Source organism: Pelecanus crispus, chromosome 9, assembly GCF_030463565.1.
Source record: "Pelecanus crispus isolate bPelCri1 chromosome 9, bPelCri1.pri, whole genome shotgun sequence".
NCBI classification, from domain to species: domain Eukaryota; kingdom Metazoa; phylum Chordata; class Aves; order Pelecaniformes; family Pelecanidae; genus Pelecanus; species Pelecanus crispus.
Window position 1 is genome coordinate 42,286,335 of NC_134651.1, and position 15,194 is coordinate 42,301,528.

Genomic DNA, 15,194 nt, shown 5'->3' on the forward strand with positions numbered 1-15,194 from the left:
CAGGGAACACACACACACTTGCTGAAGTCCTATTTCCATCGGGAACATGACTAAAAAGCTATTTTTATGTAAAAGTTTCTAAGTCTTCTAAGTCTTTCTAAGTCTTCCAACCCTTTCACGTTCTTTGAATCTCTCACAAGTGACCAAGAAAAGCATCAAGATCCCTTCTTTAAGAGAAAGGATTTAGTAAAACCCAGCAACAAGTTAGCACAACGTTCCTGGAAATGAGGTCTGGTTCTGAAGGGCCCTGGTTTTGATTACTGTGCAGGCCACTTGCTTACAACATAGAAGCCAGAATAGAAAGAGGGTAACATTCATCTAAGACAGATTTAAACCACCAGAAAACTACACCATCCGATACTTGAGTGTGAACTTCCCACAGACAGGAGAAAGTCAAGGTAAATAAAGCATGAAGTTCGATATCTGAGGGTTCTTATTCTCACAGCATACTAACAGCAGCAATAAATCTGAAGTAAAGGGCTTATCTAAGTCAATACCTAAGCTCTTAGCTCTTATTTAGAGAGATCTCAACAGGGATTAAATGAGAAAAAAGGGAGCTTAAAGTAGAAGAGCCATCATAAGATGAGGGCTGACATGAACTCTTCAATATTAAAAAATCCATTTGAGGAACTCTGCTTTGAGCTTCTCCCTGGGATAGGCCAGAGTACAAAACAAAACAGATTCTTTCCACTTTGAGTCAAGACCAAATCCAAAGATACAGCACTGCTATCAATGCTAGATAACAGACAATAATTGCATACTTCACTTAAATTACAGCCTAACACTCTTATTTTTCCTAAATTCATACATGCAAAGTATTCTTTTCATCAACAACACTTTCTCTCCAGAACAAATGTCAGTTCAGAAATTGTTCAAGACACCCATTCTGATATTCTTACCCCCTACGCAGAAATCACCTACCAACACCAGTAATATGCTAAAAATACTATCAGCTGATTAGGCAGATAATTCACATTTAAAAACAGTAAAACACAGAAACAGTTAAAATAATCATGTTTTTAAAGCATTTGTTTAAACTAGAAGCAGAGGTAAGGTACCTGGAAACTTGTTGACTTGACCTGAGAATATATCGTTATCATGAAATGATACCCCATGCCAATAGATATCGCACGGCAAGCGTCTGCCAAAAGGAAACTGGAAGAGAGACAGGAGACAAGTTTTGAAGCAAACTGGCAATACCCATTCATTCCTTACTTTTCTAAATGCTCACATTAAGCATAAACCACTCAAGAACAGTCTTCTGACTGTCAAAAGAAACCACGCTCTACATTTTGGTTGCAAAACTACGACTATCTTGGTCAGTTCAAGACTCTATAAAGTTCAAGACATTAACAAACTGTGAAAGGTTCTAGAAACTAAAACCAAATGACCAAGAGGCGTGATCTGTAACTGAGAAACTCCGAGCTTGTTATCAAGCACAATTAAGGCATGGCTTATTTGTAATTTAAAATACTATTACAAGGAATAAAATTTCATTAAGAAGCACTTAATTCCAGCACGTGAAGGCACAGCACTAGCAAGCGCTACAGCTGGGAAGTAAAACTCTGACAATGTTTTGAGTTGGGTTTTTTTTCCTCCCCGGTTATGGGGTGGTAAGCAACCATCAAGGGAATAAAGCATTAGAGGTCATGGAAGAATTGTCATTACTGGCAGTTACTAAATCAACTCCTATTCTCAAAGAGATCACCATTTAACGCCGAGAGTCTCGCGGCTTATATTTGTGCTCCCCTTCTGCAGCTTGGTAACCCAAATCCCTTTCCCAGATTGCACCCGTGCCCGCGGTGGCCCTTCACCCCCGACCACGTGGCATCTCCACGTGCTCCCAGTCCAGCGTGAGCAGGAAACAATTCTACTGCCTAGGGCTTTATTTCAGGGAATACACGTAGTTAATAATATTGTTGTAAATTAATAGTAAGTTGTAACTGCAAAGCACTTTCTGAGCAAGCTGATTTACATTGCTGTCCAAGCTGCAATAAATTTAAAATGGATATTCAAAGCAAGATATTTAAGTGAAATAACTATATTATTCATTTTTATATATTCAGTTACATGTATTAATTTATACAGTATGAATTCCTTTCTGGTACTAATAGCCTGTAATTAAAAGAAAAGCTTAGAGTTTAATTAATCATTTGTTGAGCATATATATTTCAACTATTAAGGACTAAGGCAATTACTTCAACAATATTAAGTACTCCAACAACTTAAGAGCTTCTTTTCCCATTCACACAAGATTTCACTATAAATTGGAAAACTGTATAGTTTGTTTTCTGTTATCAAGAAGATCAACCTTTTTTCAAGCAGTCTGAAGAGCTCTGAAACAGCACTGCCAATTACTGATAGGAACAGTTTCTAATAGTAGTAAAGTGGTTTTAAAAAAAAAAGCTACCAGCAGTAAGAACAAAAGCCCCATGAATTAGCAGTATCGAGAATCCAAAGTAAAAAAATTACTAAATTAAAAATCAAACATTTGTAATCGATGTTATATAATAATGAAGAATTAGTTTTGTGTAAAAAAAGGTACTCTTCCACACTTGTTCTCTCAGGCACAGTCCCATTTAACAACCCAAATAACCATTTTATCTGCAACTCCACACAGATGCCTTTTAAATACCATATGGAATACATTCACAGGAATCTCTTCTATTATTAGGCTACATCTTTTCCAAATAAATACGCTATATTTCTGACCACAGCATTTTTAGGACACATTTGTATTAAATATCTACCACCCTCATCACCCAACGACTTCAGTACCATTTACTTATTGAAAGAACTGCAGTGTTTTGCAGAAACTACTTGTTCTTCACTCCAAATGTAATTTTTCTGGCTTTAAAATGTTTCTTTAAGCATGGATTTTTTTTTTTTAATGTGACAGAAAAAAGAATCACATAAAGCTTTTGAGTGAATTACTTTATTTGCTACTTTAATTAAAATTTCAGTTTCCTCAGTAAATAGCCTTGAAAAATGAATTTAAAATGCTAATTGAGCAATGCATCCTTTCTCCGTTTCCCTACTCATAAGGATGAGATATCAAATTTAACAGAGCCAGTGATTCTTCACTTATTTCATTATTATTCAGCCTGCAAAATCTGTTTTTGTACAAGTGAAAATTAATTCTGTTAGGCTCTGGAAGACAATCAGTGGCCTTAACCTCTCTCCACAGGTATACCCAGAATACAGATGCAGTACTAGGTCTCAGAGCGCCCTTCCCACTAAAACCTGAACCATTTATTTATTTATTAAATGAAATAGAAATGAAAGGAACAAAATTTGCATTTATATAACACCTTTCATCTGCAGAGGATATCAAAGCACTTTACAAACACTGCACAGAAATCATTTCCCAACAGATGAAGAGTGAGCACCTCTGGACTGGAAAACGGAAGCACTGCAGCCCCGCATCAGCGATTCAGATAGCACCAGAACTTCCCTACTCCTGACAAATCAAGATTATTTGGGTTTATCCAACGATGGGATCAAACTCACCTCCTGAATGAGCTGGGAAGGATTCTTATCGTCTGCACTCTACTTTAACAGAATAGTGTTTGGAAAGGAACATACAACTTTGATAATTTGGCTCCCTCTGGCAGTGCCAGGAAGACATAAATTAATCTTACTGTGGTAGAAGAGGCCTTTCCGCCACCTCCCCAGCTCCTGGTGCAGGGGACTAGCTAAAAAGAAAGGTGGATGCTTGAAGCACTCCTCTGTTCTCAGAGTAACGTCGGTCTACGACTACCTGGTCTCAGCCGGAACAGCCTCAGGTGTGCCGTCACTGATGCCAAAGCCAAGGTGCTCACAGCCTGGGACCCGGGGGTGCTCACAGCCTGGGACCCGGGGGTGCTCACAGCCTGGGACCCGGGGGTGCTCACAGCCTGGGGGGGACGGGGGCCGTAAGCACGACTGGAGCTGTCCTTGCTGCTGCGCCCACCCTGCACAGGGAAGCCGCGAGTCTGGTCCTAGGATCCGTCACTGCAAACAACTTTCAGGTTGCAAGCGATTCACTAACTCTTTGGAGAATTTATTTAAAATCTTTTTTATTCAGAGTTGGGGGGCATTTGTCAGAACAAAAAAAAAAACCCCAAAAAACAGGAGCCACAAAGCGAATAGCGTTGTTTTCACAACTTTGACACAATTAATAATCCATCGCAGTAAAATTGGTCTGACAGGTCATTTCTACCTTTTGATTGGAAGCCAATAATTTAAATTGTCTCATGGGTCACATCAGCCTGTTCTATCATGCTTAATGACAAGTTAAATGACTCTTGTCTTCTAGTCAGCTTTTCCCAGCGTAAAATTTCGAACTATTTCTACGCCTCCATGCAGCTACTGAACAGCGAGACAAATGAAACGCTTAATGCTGGGATATTTGATGCCCAAGACATCCGCTTCTTCCATTTTCCTAGTAATTGAAAGCTAGCTGAAGAAATAATTTATTAAGTGATGAATAAACTCAGGATGCAAGCTCAATTTGTGCCCATTATTTCATTTGGCATAGCATGTTCATTTAAAGAATCTGACACACTAAATCAGATAGTCCAATCTAGTGATGGGAGTAATTGCTTCACTGGCATGCACGTTAAAATTCTGCAATGCTTTTTAAAAGGTCCACCCTGGTGTGTTACCCAGACAGGGCTATCATGGTTGATAATTTAATTTACTCAAAATTCCCACAGCTGAAAAAAAAAAAGGAGCTTTTTCTGTCTTTTGCTTCTGATAACAGAATCTCAATCGTCAAATTGCTCTCTCTTGAACTCTTTCACCTCTTCCTCATGTATCAGTGCCATAGGATAAACTGCTCACCAGTATTAGCCACGTTCAGAGTATTATTCCTTTTTTTTTTTGTCTTACAGTGGCATTTACCATATGTTAATTTACTAAAATGAACTACTACCATGTGGACAACTCTGTAATCACACAGCGCATTATGTCATACTTCTACAAATTATCAGGGAGCATATTGCAATAATAGATTATTACTGAAACAAAGCTCTTCCAGCAAGTCAGGGTAACTACAGCAAGGAGATTTCAGAATGTACAACTTCAAACAAACCAACCAAAACAAAAGCCTATATGACACTGCAATAATGCTATCCATTAGATAGAAAAAGTTACCGATAAAAAGGAGCCCACTTTAAAAAGCCTAGTATCATGTCTCCCACCTAACAAAATACTCAAGCCAACACATCCATCAACAAACAGAGAGAACAGAAACAAAACAAAAGCAGCAACGGGAAAAAACATAAAAGAAGTGGTGAGGGAGAAGAAGGATCAAATATACTAAATCAAAGGCCAAGATGCAATCACCTTGAAAAGTATTATACAAGGGATGGCAGTAGAATACCAGCCCCTGAAACATTTGTATTTAAAATATACGCATTTCATTACTACTACTAAGATTTTTTTCTCATTATTTTTATGGAACCTACAAGAAACGATATACATGTTCCCTCTGCTGGTCCTGCTGTAACAGTGAAACTATTTCCAAGGCTCTTTGGCCATCAATGAGAGTTGTTTGAACAAATACTTCAGTGCTATTTTGCTAAACATTTGAAAAGGAGAGCTTTCAAAATTATATGCACTTGAATAAAAGAGTTTTCCTTGGATTGCTCTTCTTTAATGTTTAGTTTTCTTTTCAAATCTAGGTAAGATCTTGCCTACTGATTCCCTGTGTCTAGGGAAGTCTGCTAGCTTGAAGTCAACAGTTTGTCTTGCTCCCGTCCTAGAAGACTTTAATCTTCTTATTTTCCCCAATGTGAACAGTACTAGTTAAGAGTCATAACTAATATTGGTTCCCCTTTCATTACTCTTTCCACCTTCAGGGGCGGTGGGAAGAAGGAAAAAAACCAAACTGATTTGACACATATACATTGATAAGAGAAAATACTTTCTTAACAAAACATAATGTTACATTCATACATATTAACCTCTTATTATAATAAAGCTGAAAAACTTACAGAAATACATTACAGTGATTTGCTTACAAGGAATGAATTATTAGCCACCTAGATGGTATGGTCAAATAGCACAAAATTTCATATTTGGTCTCTTCTTTATTAAGAGTATGAAGTGGCCAGAAGGGGAAGCAACAGACTAAATGAAAAATATTGACTGAACTAACAGATAGAGGAGAAAGAATATTGAGGGAGACAGTAAACAAAGAAAGATGAAGTAAAGCCAAAAGCGATTGCTGTTGTGGGATGCAGAGCAGGAAGGAGAATGCTGATAATGCAGTGCAGATATTCAAGAAGGGAACAAGAGCATGTGAAACAAGTCAATTTGTAGGACAGAATACCAAGTGCAGAGAATCCAAGAGATAAGATATGCAAACCAATTAAACCTCAGGAAACAGAAAAAACAAAATTAACCAGTAAGTATGGCTCATTACCAACATAATCTGTGAGGCTAACTTAAATCTGTAATTCAGAAACACTCACTGGACTGGCACCAGGCACTCTGAACATAAAACTTAGCCATAAGAACAAAGAAATTAAGTGTGAAGTCTCCCTTGCTCTGTATGTCACGGAGTAAAACACGGAGCAAGGCTGCTGACAGACACTCCACAGGTGCACGGAGGGGTAAAAGAAGTAAGCGTAAGAGGTTTTAATTTCACACCTCTCATATTTCTTTACTATTTTGCCATAAGAGCAGGAGTTGAGGACTGAAACTTTTGCGCAATGAGATTTTGAAATTCTCCCATTGGATTTCAGTAACAAAAATCTTGAAATAAAATTTTATGAAGACAGAGAATGAGAAGGCATTACTCTTCCTAGCAAGGAGCATATACATCTTCATAATACTAGGTGTTTAGGACATTATGAATAAACACAGGTAACATTTACTGCCACTCAATCCTCCAGAAAAGAAATTTGTAGCATTTAACTCTGAGGTTAGGAACAACACAGAATATACTGTCTACCCCAAGTCTGTACAAATTTTGTTAAAAAAAAAATCAGGTGCACAGAAATATTAGTATCTTGTGAGCAGGCATCCCAAAGGCAGCTTTGTAAAGTGGAGCGTGTGCCAGAGATCATGCTGCTGCACCCCAGCTCTGCACACGAAGAAACAGTTTACCCTCAGGTTTTATCCTTCCACTTTATGTCCCCTCCAGCTTCCCTCTTCCAAATGGATTACAAGTCCCCTTTTTCTTACAGAAGTCCTTCAAAAAGCTCCTAGAAGCCAGCTCAACTTCTATAAAGCCATTTATGAAGTCATTATGGAAAGAAAATCTTTAGAGTTTGAGAACAATTTAGCATCTATAATAAGATACATATCAGAAATCTCTTCAGGATTTAAATAAGGAGCTCCAAAGCATCAGTTTTGTGCCAGCTCCCGTATTGTCATGACTCCTGTTCAGCACAGACGGCCAGACACTGAACTCCTCACACAGCACAGAGAAAACATATGACTCGAACTGTAGGGGGGAAAAAAAAAAGCCGTACCTTCTCTACATACAATAATTTAGAAGGCTAAAGCCTGTAACGTATGCTTTATAGGTGGTTTAATATTATTTCATTCATACACAATGCTCTTTGACATGCCTTCAGGATAATCTGTGATGCAGACGCGTTGCCACCGGATCAGACAGCTGATCTATCAGGTCACACTTTTTTGTCCGCTGCCACGAGCCTTATTTCACATACCCATACTATGAGGGAAGGGCGAAAGGAAAGAAATGTAAATTGACACAACACGGCAAACATTTCTACACGGGGGTAGGCTTCTTTCTCGCCCTTTCCCGTGATCGCTTTAAGCTTTGAGGCGTAATATCCGATTACCCCTATTCTGGCTTGCATAACCGGTGATGGCAGTCTTGGTCACGAAGCGGATCAGCCTCCAGACTTGACATCTAATTGGAAATAACCCCAGCGTCGAGACGGCCCCAGCCGGGCCGAGCCCCCGGCTACAGGAGCCTGCTTTGGCGCTGGTGCAGGGAGGCAGCGGGGGGACGTGGAGGGGGGAGGGAGGCACGCTTTGCCGGGGCAGGTCCGAGGCGCGGGAGGGGAGCTCTCCCCAGCACGGCCGGCAGAGCAGCGGCAGCAGCGGAGGGCAAGGCCGGGGCCCGGCCGGAGCCGGGGAGGGGGAAGGCGGCGCCGGGCAGAGCCCCAGCGGCCTCCTGAGGGCCGGGCTGAGGGGCCGCGGGCCGGGCGGGCGCTCACCTCCCTCCAGCGGAGCTGCCGCAGGCTGATCTTCAGCGCCTCCAGCGAGGTCTTGGCCTTGGAGCTGTCCACCGTGACGCGGGGCCGCCGGCCGGCGCGGGCCCCCTCCTCCCCTCCGCGCCGGCCCGGGGCCCGCCGCCCCCTGCCCCGCACCGCCCGCCCGGGCGGGCCCTGCGGGCCGGCACCGCGCCGGCACCGCTCCCGGCCGGCCGCGGCGGGCTGGGCGCCCTGCGGCGCCGCGGCGGGGAGGGCCGGGGACCCCGGCGGCTCCTCCGCCTCCCGGGCCGGGGCGCAGCCCTGCGGCGGGGCCCCGGCCGGCTCCATCCCGCGCCGCGCTGCCTCGGCCCGGCCGCCGCCCCCGCTCCCCGCCCGTTGCCATGAGAGCGGAGCGGCGGACGGGCCGCGCCAGGGGCCAATCGCCGTCAGGCGGCGACCCCGCTCGCTCCGCCCCGCCGGCAATGACGCGCTGCGGCCGCCTCGGCCATTTTGGGAGCGGGCAGGGCCGCCGGCCTCTTCCGGGGAGGCCATTTCGGGAAGGCGCGGGGCGGGGCCGCCATCTTGGAAGCGGGCGGCGCCGGGCGGGAAATCAGCCCCGTCGGTGGCGGCCGCGGCGGTCAGCGCCTCAGGCCGGTCGGGCGGCTCTGGCCGCGCCTGGCAGCCGTTGCCTTTGCTGCCGAACCCCCAGCCCGCGTGTCTGAGAAATTAAATCTATTCCTTACGGCGCGGTGGAGCGATTTTCACGTGAGGGAAGGAGGGCCCGGTGCCGTTACTCCGAAACAAAGCCCTGCTTCGGACCAGCACCATGGATCAGCTCTTGAGTTTCCTCACCCTCGTCCAGTAACGGCCAACTTGCTGTCCTGGACTAATGTCCCCTGTATGGTGTGATTAGTTTCTGTGTTTTCTTAAATTACTTTTAATTAAAAGCTGCCTGGAAAGCCCATGCCAGGGCGTGCGGCTGGTGGAGCGGCCTGGGCCTCTCGCTCCAAGGGGGGAGCGTGGGCCATGTTGGCTGAAGGGCCCTTGGGCCCGGCGCTCTGGGTGTGCTGGAAACGGCTCCCAGGACGCATGTTTCCACGGTCTAGTTAGTGTTGCAGTTTCATACTTTCCATATATTTCATAAATACCATGGTGCTAGAGTCACTTCCGTCTCTGGATTTTAAACACGCTCCTGCATTGCCCGAGTGAGTCGAACACACAGCAAGAAAATAGGAAAACTGGTTTTACAATGTCAGTAACGCAATGAATAGTCTTACCAGCAGTTACATGAATCCCTCACAATGTTAGTTAACAGGTGATGAACTTGAGAACACGTGAGTGAACCTGCCGATGTCCGAAGGGTAGCAAAAGTAAGTGATTTAGGGAATTTAGAAAGCACAGAGGAGCGTGGGCAGGCGGTGGCGCTGCACCCTGGGAAATCCGGCCTGGCTGCAAAGGATTCCAGGTTTTAGATGCAAGACTTGGGAAGGGAAAGGAAAAAAAAAAGCAGGAATAATCAGGATTCTGTGTGAAGGAGCCATCACTATAGTCATGCTCCTGATACAAAGCAGGACTGAAAACAGGACATCAGAAGAAACCATTTAAATGAAAGCAAAATTTAAATAAATGCAGCAAAAAGTTGGGACTTGCAGTCAGCTGCGAGTCAAAAAAAAAATAAGGTTGTGTCAAGACTAAGCTCCTGACTATGGAACTCCTCAGACCAGGAGGAGACATGAATGTGCCTTTCACCCTGCTAGATCACGTTTTAGGAACATCTAGATTAATCTAATTCTCACCTCACAAGCTCCCTGGTGTTTTATAGAAACCAAGACGTGGGACACAATGTGCCATTAACTGTGATTCCGTACACTTGGACCCTTTTCCACAAGTCAGCAGTAGTTTATAAAGAAGAAAGTTTAATCACCGAGATACTGTCTTAATTCAAGAGCAAACTAAAGCTTCACCTGCAATCCTAACGCTACCCATATTTTTTCAGTGCATCACCTATCTTCTGCCATTTACCTTTGCAGGCAATGAAGAAACTAACTAATTAATTAATTACAGCACTGTGTCTTACACTGTGAAGCGACCGGGAAGGCTGAGGTCATGTAGCTCGCTCTTGGTTGCTCTCAGGTTGCTATTAAATGATGTGCATTTTTTTTTTTTAAATAGCTGTGACAGTTCTTAATTAAAAACTTGGGAGGGCCTGTAACCTTGGCAAGGCTGATCTGCCCAGGCATCCTTTCTGTGTCCATCACTGAAGAGCACATCCTGGCTGTCTCACCCACCACCACCAGATGTTGGTGTCTGCCAACTGGAGTGTGATTTAAAATCGTGACCTGACTCCGACTGTCTCTTATTTTACTGCCAGGCCCCCGGATGAACATTTTTTAACATATATTAGAGATTTATCCTCACCAATGTCAGCAGTGCTGAAGGAAAGCCAGGGAAATAGTTAAGATGGGCCAAGGCATTAAGAGGCTTTGGAGCATGGGAAGTACCAAACAAAATGATTGTAAAGGAGAAACATTTTTTTATCTAATTATTACATATCCATATTTCTTACAGGCTAATAATGTACTAGTTTCTTTACCAAAGAAGCTGTAATACATCGGATACCTGGTTTGCACTGTATTGTGTGGATAAAACCTTCATTTCATGTTGAGATAAATAGAGATGGTCTGTAGCGTGCAGCATGAAGTGCGGCTGTACACGGTATTCAGGTACTGCAAAGTAGGGGAGTAAAGTATAGGTTGAGTAGTAATAAGGTAGCAAGGTAATGCAGAAGGAGAGTGTATCCTGCTGAATACTGCAAGCTGGATGTAGTAGCAGGAGAGAAAATAGAGGAAACTTTAGATCACCTGTCCCCTGTGAGGAGAGGGGAAATTGAAAGTTACTGGATGCTCTTAAACACAAGCTTATTTCCCGAGACCCTTGCTCAGGGGGAGTTGTTGATGAGAACAAATTGTTACTATCTTGTGATACCAAGGGAACAAGAATGTGTATTCTGTCTAGGAGAACTGTACATCTGTTAGACTGTGCTGGGAAAACTGTCAATTTTTTTTCTGAATCATCTTCCAGTGCCACGGTGACGATGGTAGTTGTAGGCAGGACAGAACAAAGTGTGCTCTCCTACACAGGAGGGAATTTGTCAGAGTATGGGTATGCACGTACATTTATCGGCACAGTATCACACACCTTCAAGAGATATTTCAATTCCAAACTCACAGTATTTTGGCCTTGTAAGAGCCCTGACCTGACTCCTAATGTAACGTCCATGTAGTTTTATTAGTTAAATTCAGGATATCAAATATAACAGATACTAATCTAATTTTATGGGAACGGGGAAGGATATTGTTTGATTTTACAGTATTTTACTCATCTCTTAGGCCAACACCTTCACTCTCATTTACCCTAAATCATAACTTACTGGGTCATTATACCATGACATGGTTAACCTGATGCTTGTGTGTGCAAATACACGCCTTCCCATGAGGTGCACAGGTAACCGTCGGATCAAAGGATGAGGCTGGTAATAAAGCGATTTTACAGAAGCAGACCACGGATGGGTAACGTACTGGAATATCACTCCAGAGATCGGCCTGTTTCCCTGAAATGTGCTAGCAGATACTCTGCGTGTATTTGCAGGAATATTCTCACTGAAAACCTAATTCTAAGAATTACACTTTCCCAGACAGTAAACTGAACAGTATGGGTTTCACACCATGATAATGCGCGGATCCAAGCAACTCCTACTGAAGGTGAACTGTACTGCCAACTCGTGGTGCACAGAACTGATGAGTCAGACATGCAAACACATCAAGCTTATGAGTTTTATAAGTAACATTTTTCTTAAATAATAGATTTGATGACTTCTAGTAAGCCTTTTGGTTACCGGATCAAAATTTCAAGCTTTTATCTAGCATCATAAGGACAATAGATGTATTCTTTTCTATATTTTTCTTTTTTAAAGATAGCCAAGACAAGGAAAACGTTCAGTAGCATGTAATTTGCAGAAAGAACATACAACCTTTTTTAAATATCACATAAAACTGTCCTCCTGCCAGTGGCAAAATAAGAACTATTTGCAGAAATACTTTAATGTACCATTTTAAAAAAGAACATGTTCCTCAAGCTATTATAAAAAAAGTTACTCATTAAGAACTATCCATCCATGTCTGAAATTAGTAGTTCCTTCTGCAATGACGGTGGGTATCTTTTGTCAGTTGTACTTTTACAAACAAGAAGAAAGCAATGCTTTATACAATGAAAAGTCAGAAGAAAACATATCTAGTAAACAGACTCCACTTGGAAAATGTCAGTGGTGTTAGGCTTCAGACTGGGTTTAAGTCTGTATACACCAACCTATGCTTCCAATGTTTATGTTAGACCACTGAAGATTTGTGGTTGACCTACATATGCAAACAAAACATTTGCTGCATACTTTGGGGTGGAGGAATTTACATGATAGAAGATGATGAAAATATGCATAATTGTGGATGACATTTTTCATGCCCGAGTCCCGCTGCACAGAACTTTGGAATTGGCCATGCATGAAAGAGGCTTGCAATTCTAGCGGGCAGATTGCCTGGCCACGCTGCTAAGTTGAACCTTCGAGACATTAAGCTTCTGTTTCTTCTTGAGCAACACAAATCTGGTATAATCATCTAACCGAGCAGACGCTGTACTTGCAGAGGACACGTATGACACTGACCGAGGGGGCTGAAACAATGACAGTTCCACGTGTCACGTCTGAGGTCATATCATTGGGCAGCTTCAGAGACGCACTTAAAGATTTTGCTTGCGAGTTTTCTCTGTTTACTTCAAATCCCCAACACAACACAGAGGGTAACATCACAGTTTCAGCCAACAGTACCTAATTTATCTACTCTTGCCTCCATATTTCATCACACAGCAGCATTTATAGGCCATGGTTGGTGCCCCCAGGCTTGCCTGGTTAAACAAAGGTTTTAGTTTATCACCTAGTGATCATGAGTGATAGCTATCTGATGTAAAGCAAACAAGAGGAACTGCAGGTCAAAACACACTTCTGAACTACTTCATCCACCTTTATTTTGCTAATTTACCTATACAGGAACGTTCAGATTTGGCAATGGTTGGCATTTCTGATTTGTTCCCATTTTTTTTCTATTAAACTGAAGCTCAAGATCAATTCATTTAAATGAAGGTTGGGCAGTTACATAGTGGGGAATATAAATCTTTACCTCCCATTGCTTCCAGATCTTTTTTTTCACTAGGGGAGAGCACAGCTTCCTAGAACAACAGAGGGAAAACCACATACATAACCCTCTGACCTTGCAGTAGCTTTGTATGACAACGCTTCATGGAGAACTCCTGACATGATGTTCCCCTTAAGTCTGCGTCTTAACTTTTGATCGCTGACTGTCTTACGATATCAAGTAAAGCCAACAGGTTTTGCTGTGCAGTAATACTGCTTCATTTTGCTTCCTTGAGTAAAGAAAGCAGTTGTAAGGGGAGTTGAATATGTCTGAAATTTTGGAAACCCAACTGCAGTACACAATTTTTTGCCTCTGCTAGCAGAGCACGTTATTCCCATAATGTGTTGTCCTCCCCTTCCCCCACATCAGCTCATCCTGCTCTGTAGGAGGAAGGGACAGAAGCCAGTTGTTGGTATTATGCATAAAAACAACTCCCAAACTCTTAAATGACTATTATATATAACCAAGATAAAATGCAAACTCTTTGAAATTAGTGAAAGGTTTTATTGCTTTGATGCACACCCCAGATGATTCACCTGTATTCATCTTTCTGTCCTATAAAGCCATCAGTAACTCAGTGAAGTCCCTTTGGTCTTAATTGATGAAACTTTATGGCACTAACTGCTGGTTCTCAGTAACTGTGAATTGGGCATACTTTGCTTCATTCTGCCACTTTGCTAAACGCATACAGACAAATGCTGCTTTCAAGCAAATATACATGTCCTGAAGAATGGCAAGCGAATTCAGCTGCTAAATCTCAGAGGGATGTCCACGGTCACACTGCGAGTCTGCAGGCAGGATAGTACACCAGAGACTTCACTCTAAAAGTTGCACCAGCACAAATAAGTATTAATAACGTTGATAAAGTCGCATGACAAAACCAGATCTGCTAAGATAGTAAGCATGCACAGATCTCTCAGATCTCACAAGTACGATGTGGAAGTGATTTCCTGTAACGGAGGTTTTGTCTGCCATTACTGGATGTCTGTCTGGTTGTTCTTGCTATGTCACATGTTATTTATCATTTAAAACCTTTGCAGCTCTGCTGTGCAGAAATAAGTGCTTAAAATGATTAGCAGAAGGGAGGAAAATTCCTTGGCATCGAGACATGGTCTCCTTTGGAAGGCATGCAGTGCCTCTGCAACTCCTTTATCCGAGTCAGAAAGGTGGGTTTGGAAGAAGCCTGACAGGATCAGACTGGAGCAACAGCTACCTTCCCTGCAAACCAACTGACGAAACGATTAAAGAACACCCCGCATATCATACCCACTACCTGATTTACACCACAGTCGAGGTCCCTTCGAGCAATGAAGCTATATAGGAAGAAGGATTGCCATGCAGAGTAAATGTCAATGCAGACAGAAACGTGCATCCATGTGAGGGAAAGAGAAGGGAAGAAATCTTGGTAGCCTGCGCCTGAAAAAGAAAGCTGATATAAACCTGTTCTCTGCATAAAACACTTGAAGCTACGAGCCAAGAAGCTGTCTTTGGTGCTTCACTCCTACTGTGTTCAGAGAAATGGGACTTTCTATGTGTGCTTTGCACATCAAAGGAATAACCAGCTCAGTACCTCCATCTGATGCAAACACCCACTATGAAGTTTGGCTAACCGTTCGCATCAAGAAGGGGTAATGCTAGCAGGGGTTTGTTTCTGCGAAATCCGTGATGATGTACTGTGTCACTGTTTAAATCTACATATGTGCCCAGTTTTATTATCCAGAAGAAAAGGCATACGGCTTTCTTACTTCCAATGGAGTCAAAGAATTTTCTTTGCCCAAAAAACAAACTAGAAAGTTAA

General features: G+C 42.7%; 1 protein-coding gene across 1 annotated transcript in view; it reads right to left on the minus strand.

Annotated features, from left to right (window-relative positions):
* TTLL11 (tubulin tyrosine ligase like 11) overlaps positions 1–8,504 on the minus strand; it is a 53,217-nt gene extending 44,713 nt beyond the window's left edge. The window contains exons 1-2 of the mRNA XM_075716222.1: positions 8,181–8,504; positions 1,059–1,155 (exon numbers count right to left, since the gene is read on the minus strand). Of these exons, the coding sequence (XP_075572337.1) occupies positions 1,059–1,155; positions 8,181–8,504 (421 nt within the window). The remainder of the gene's footprint in view (positions 1–1,058; positions 1,156–8,180) is intronic.
* Positions 8,505–15,194: the final 6,690 nt, after the last annotated feature.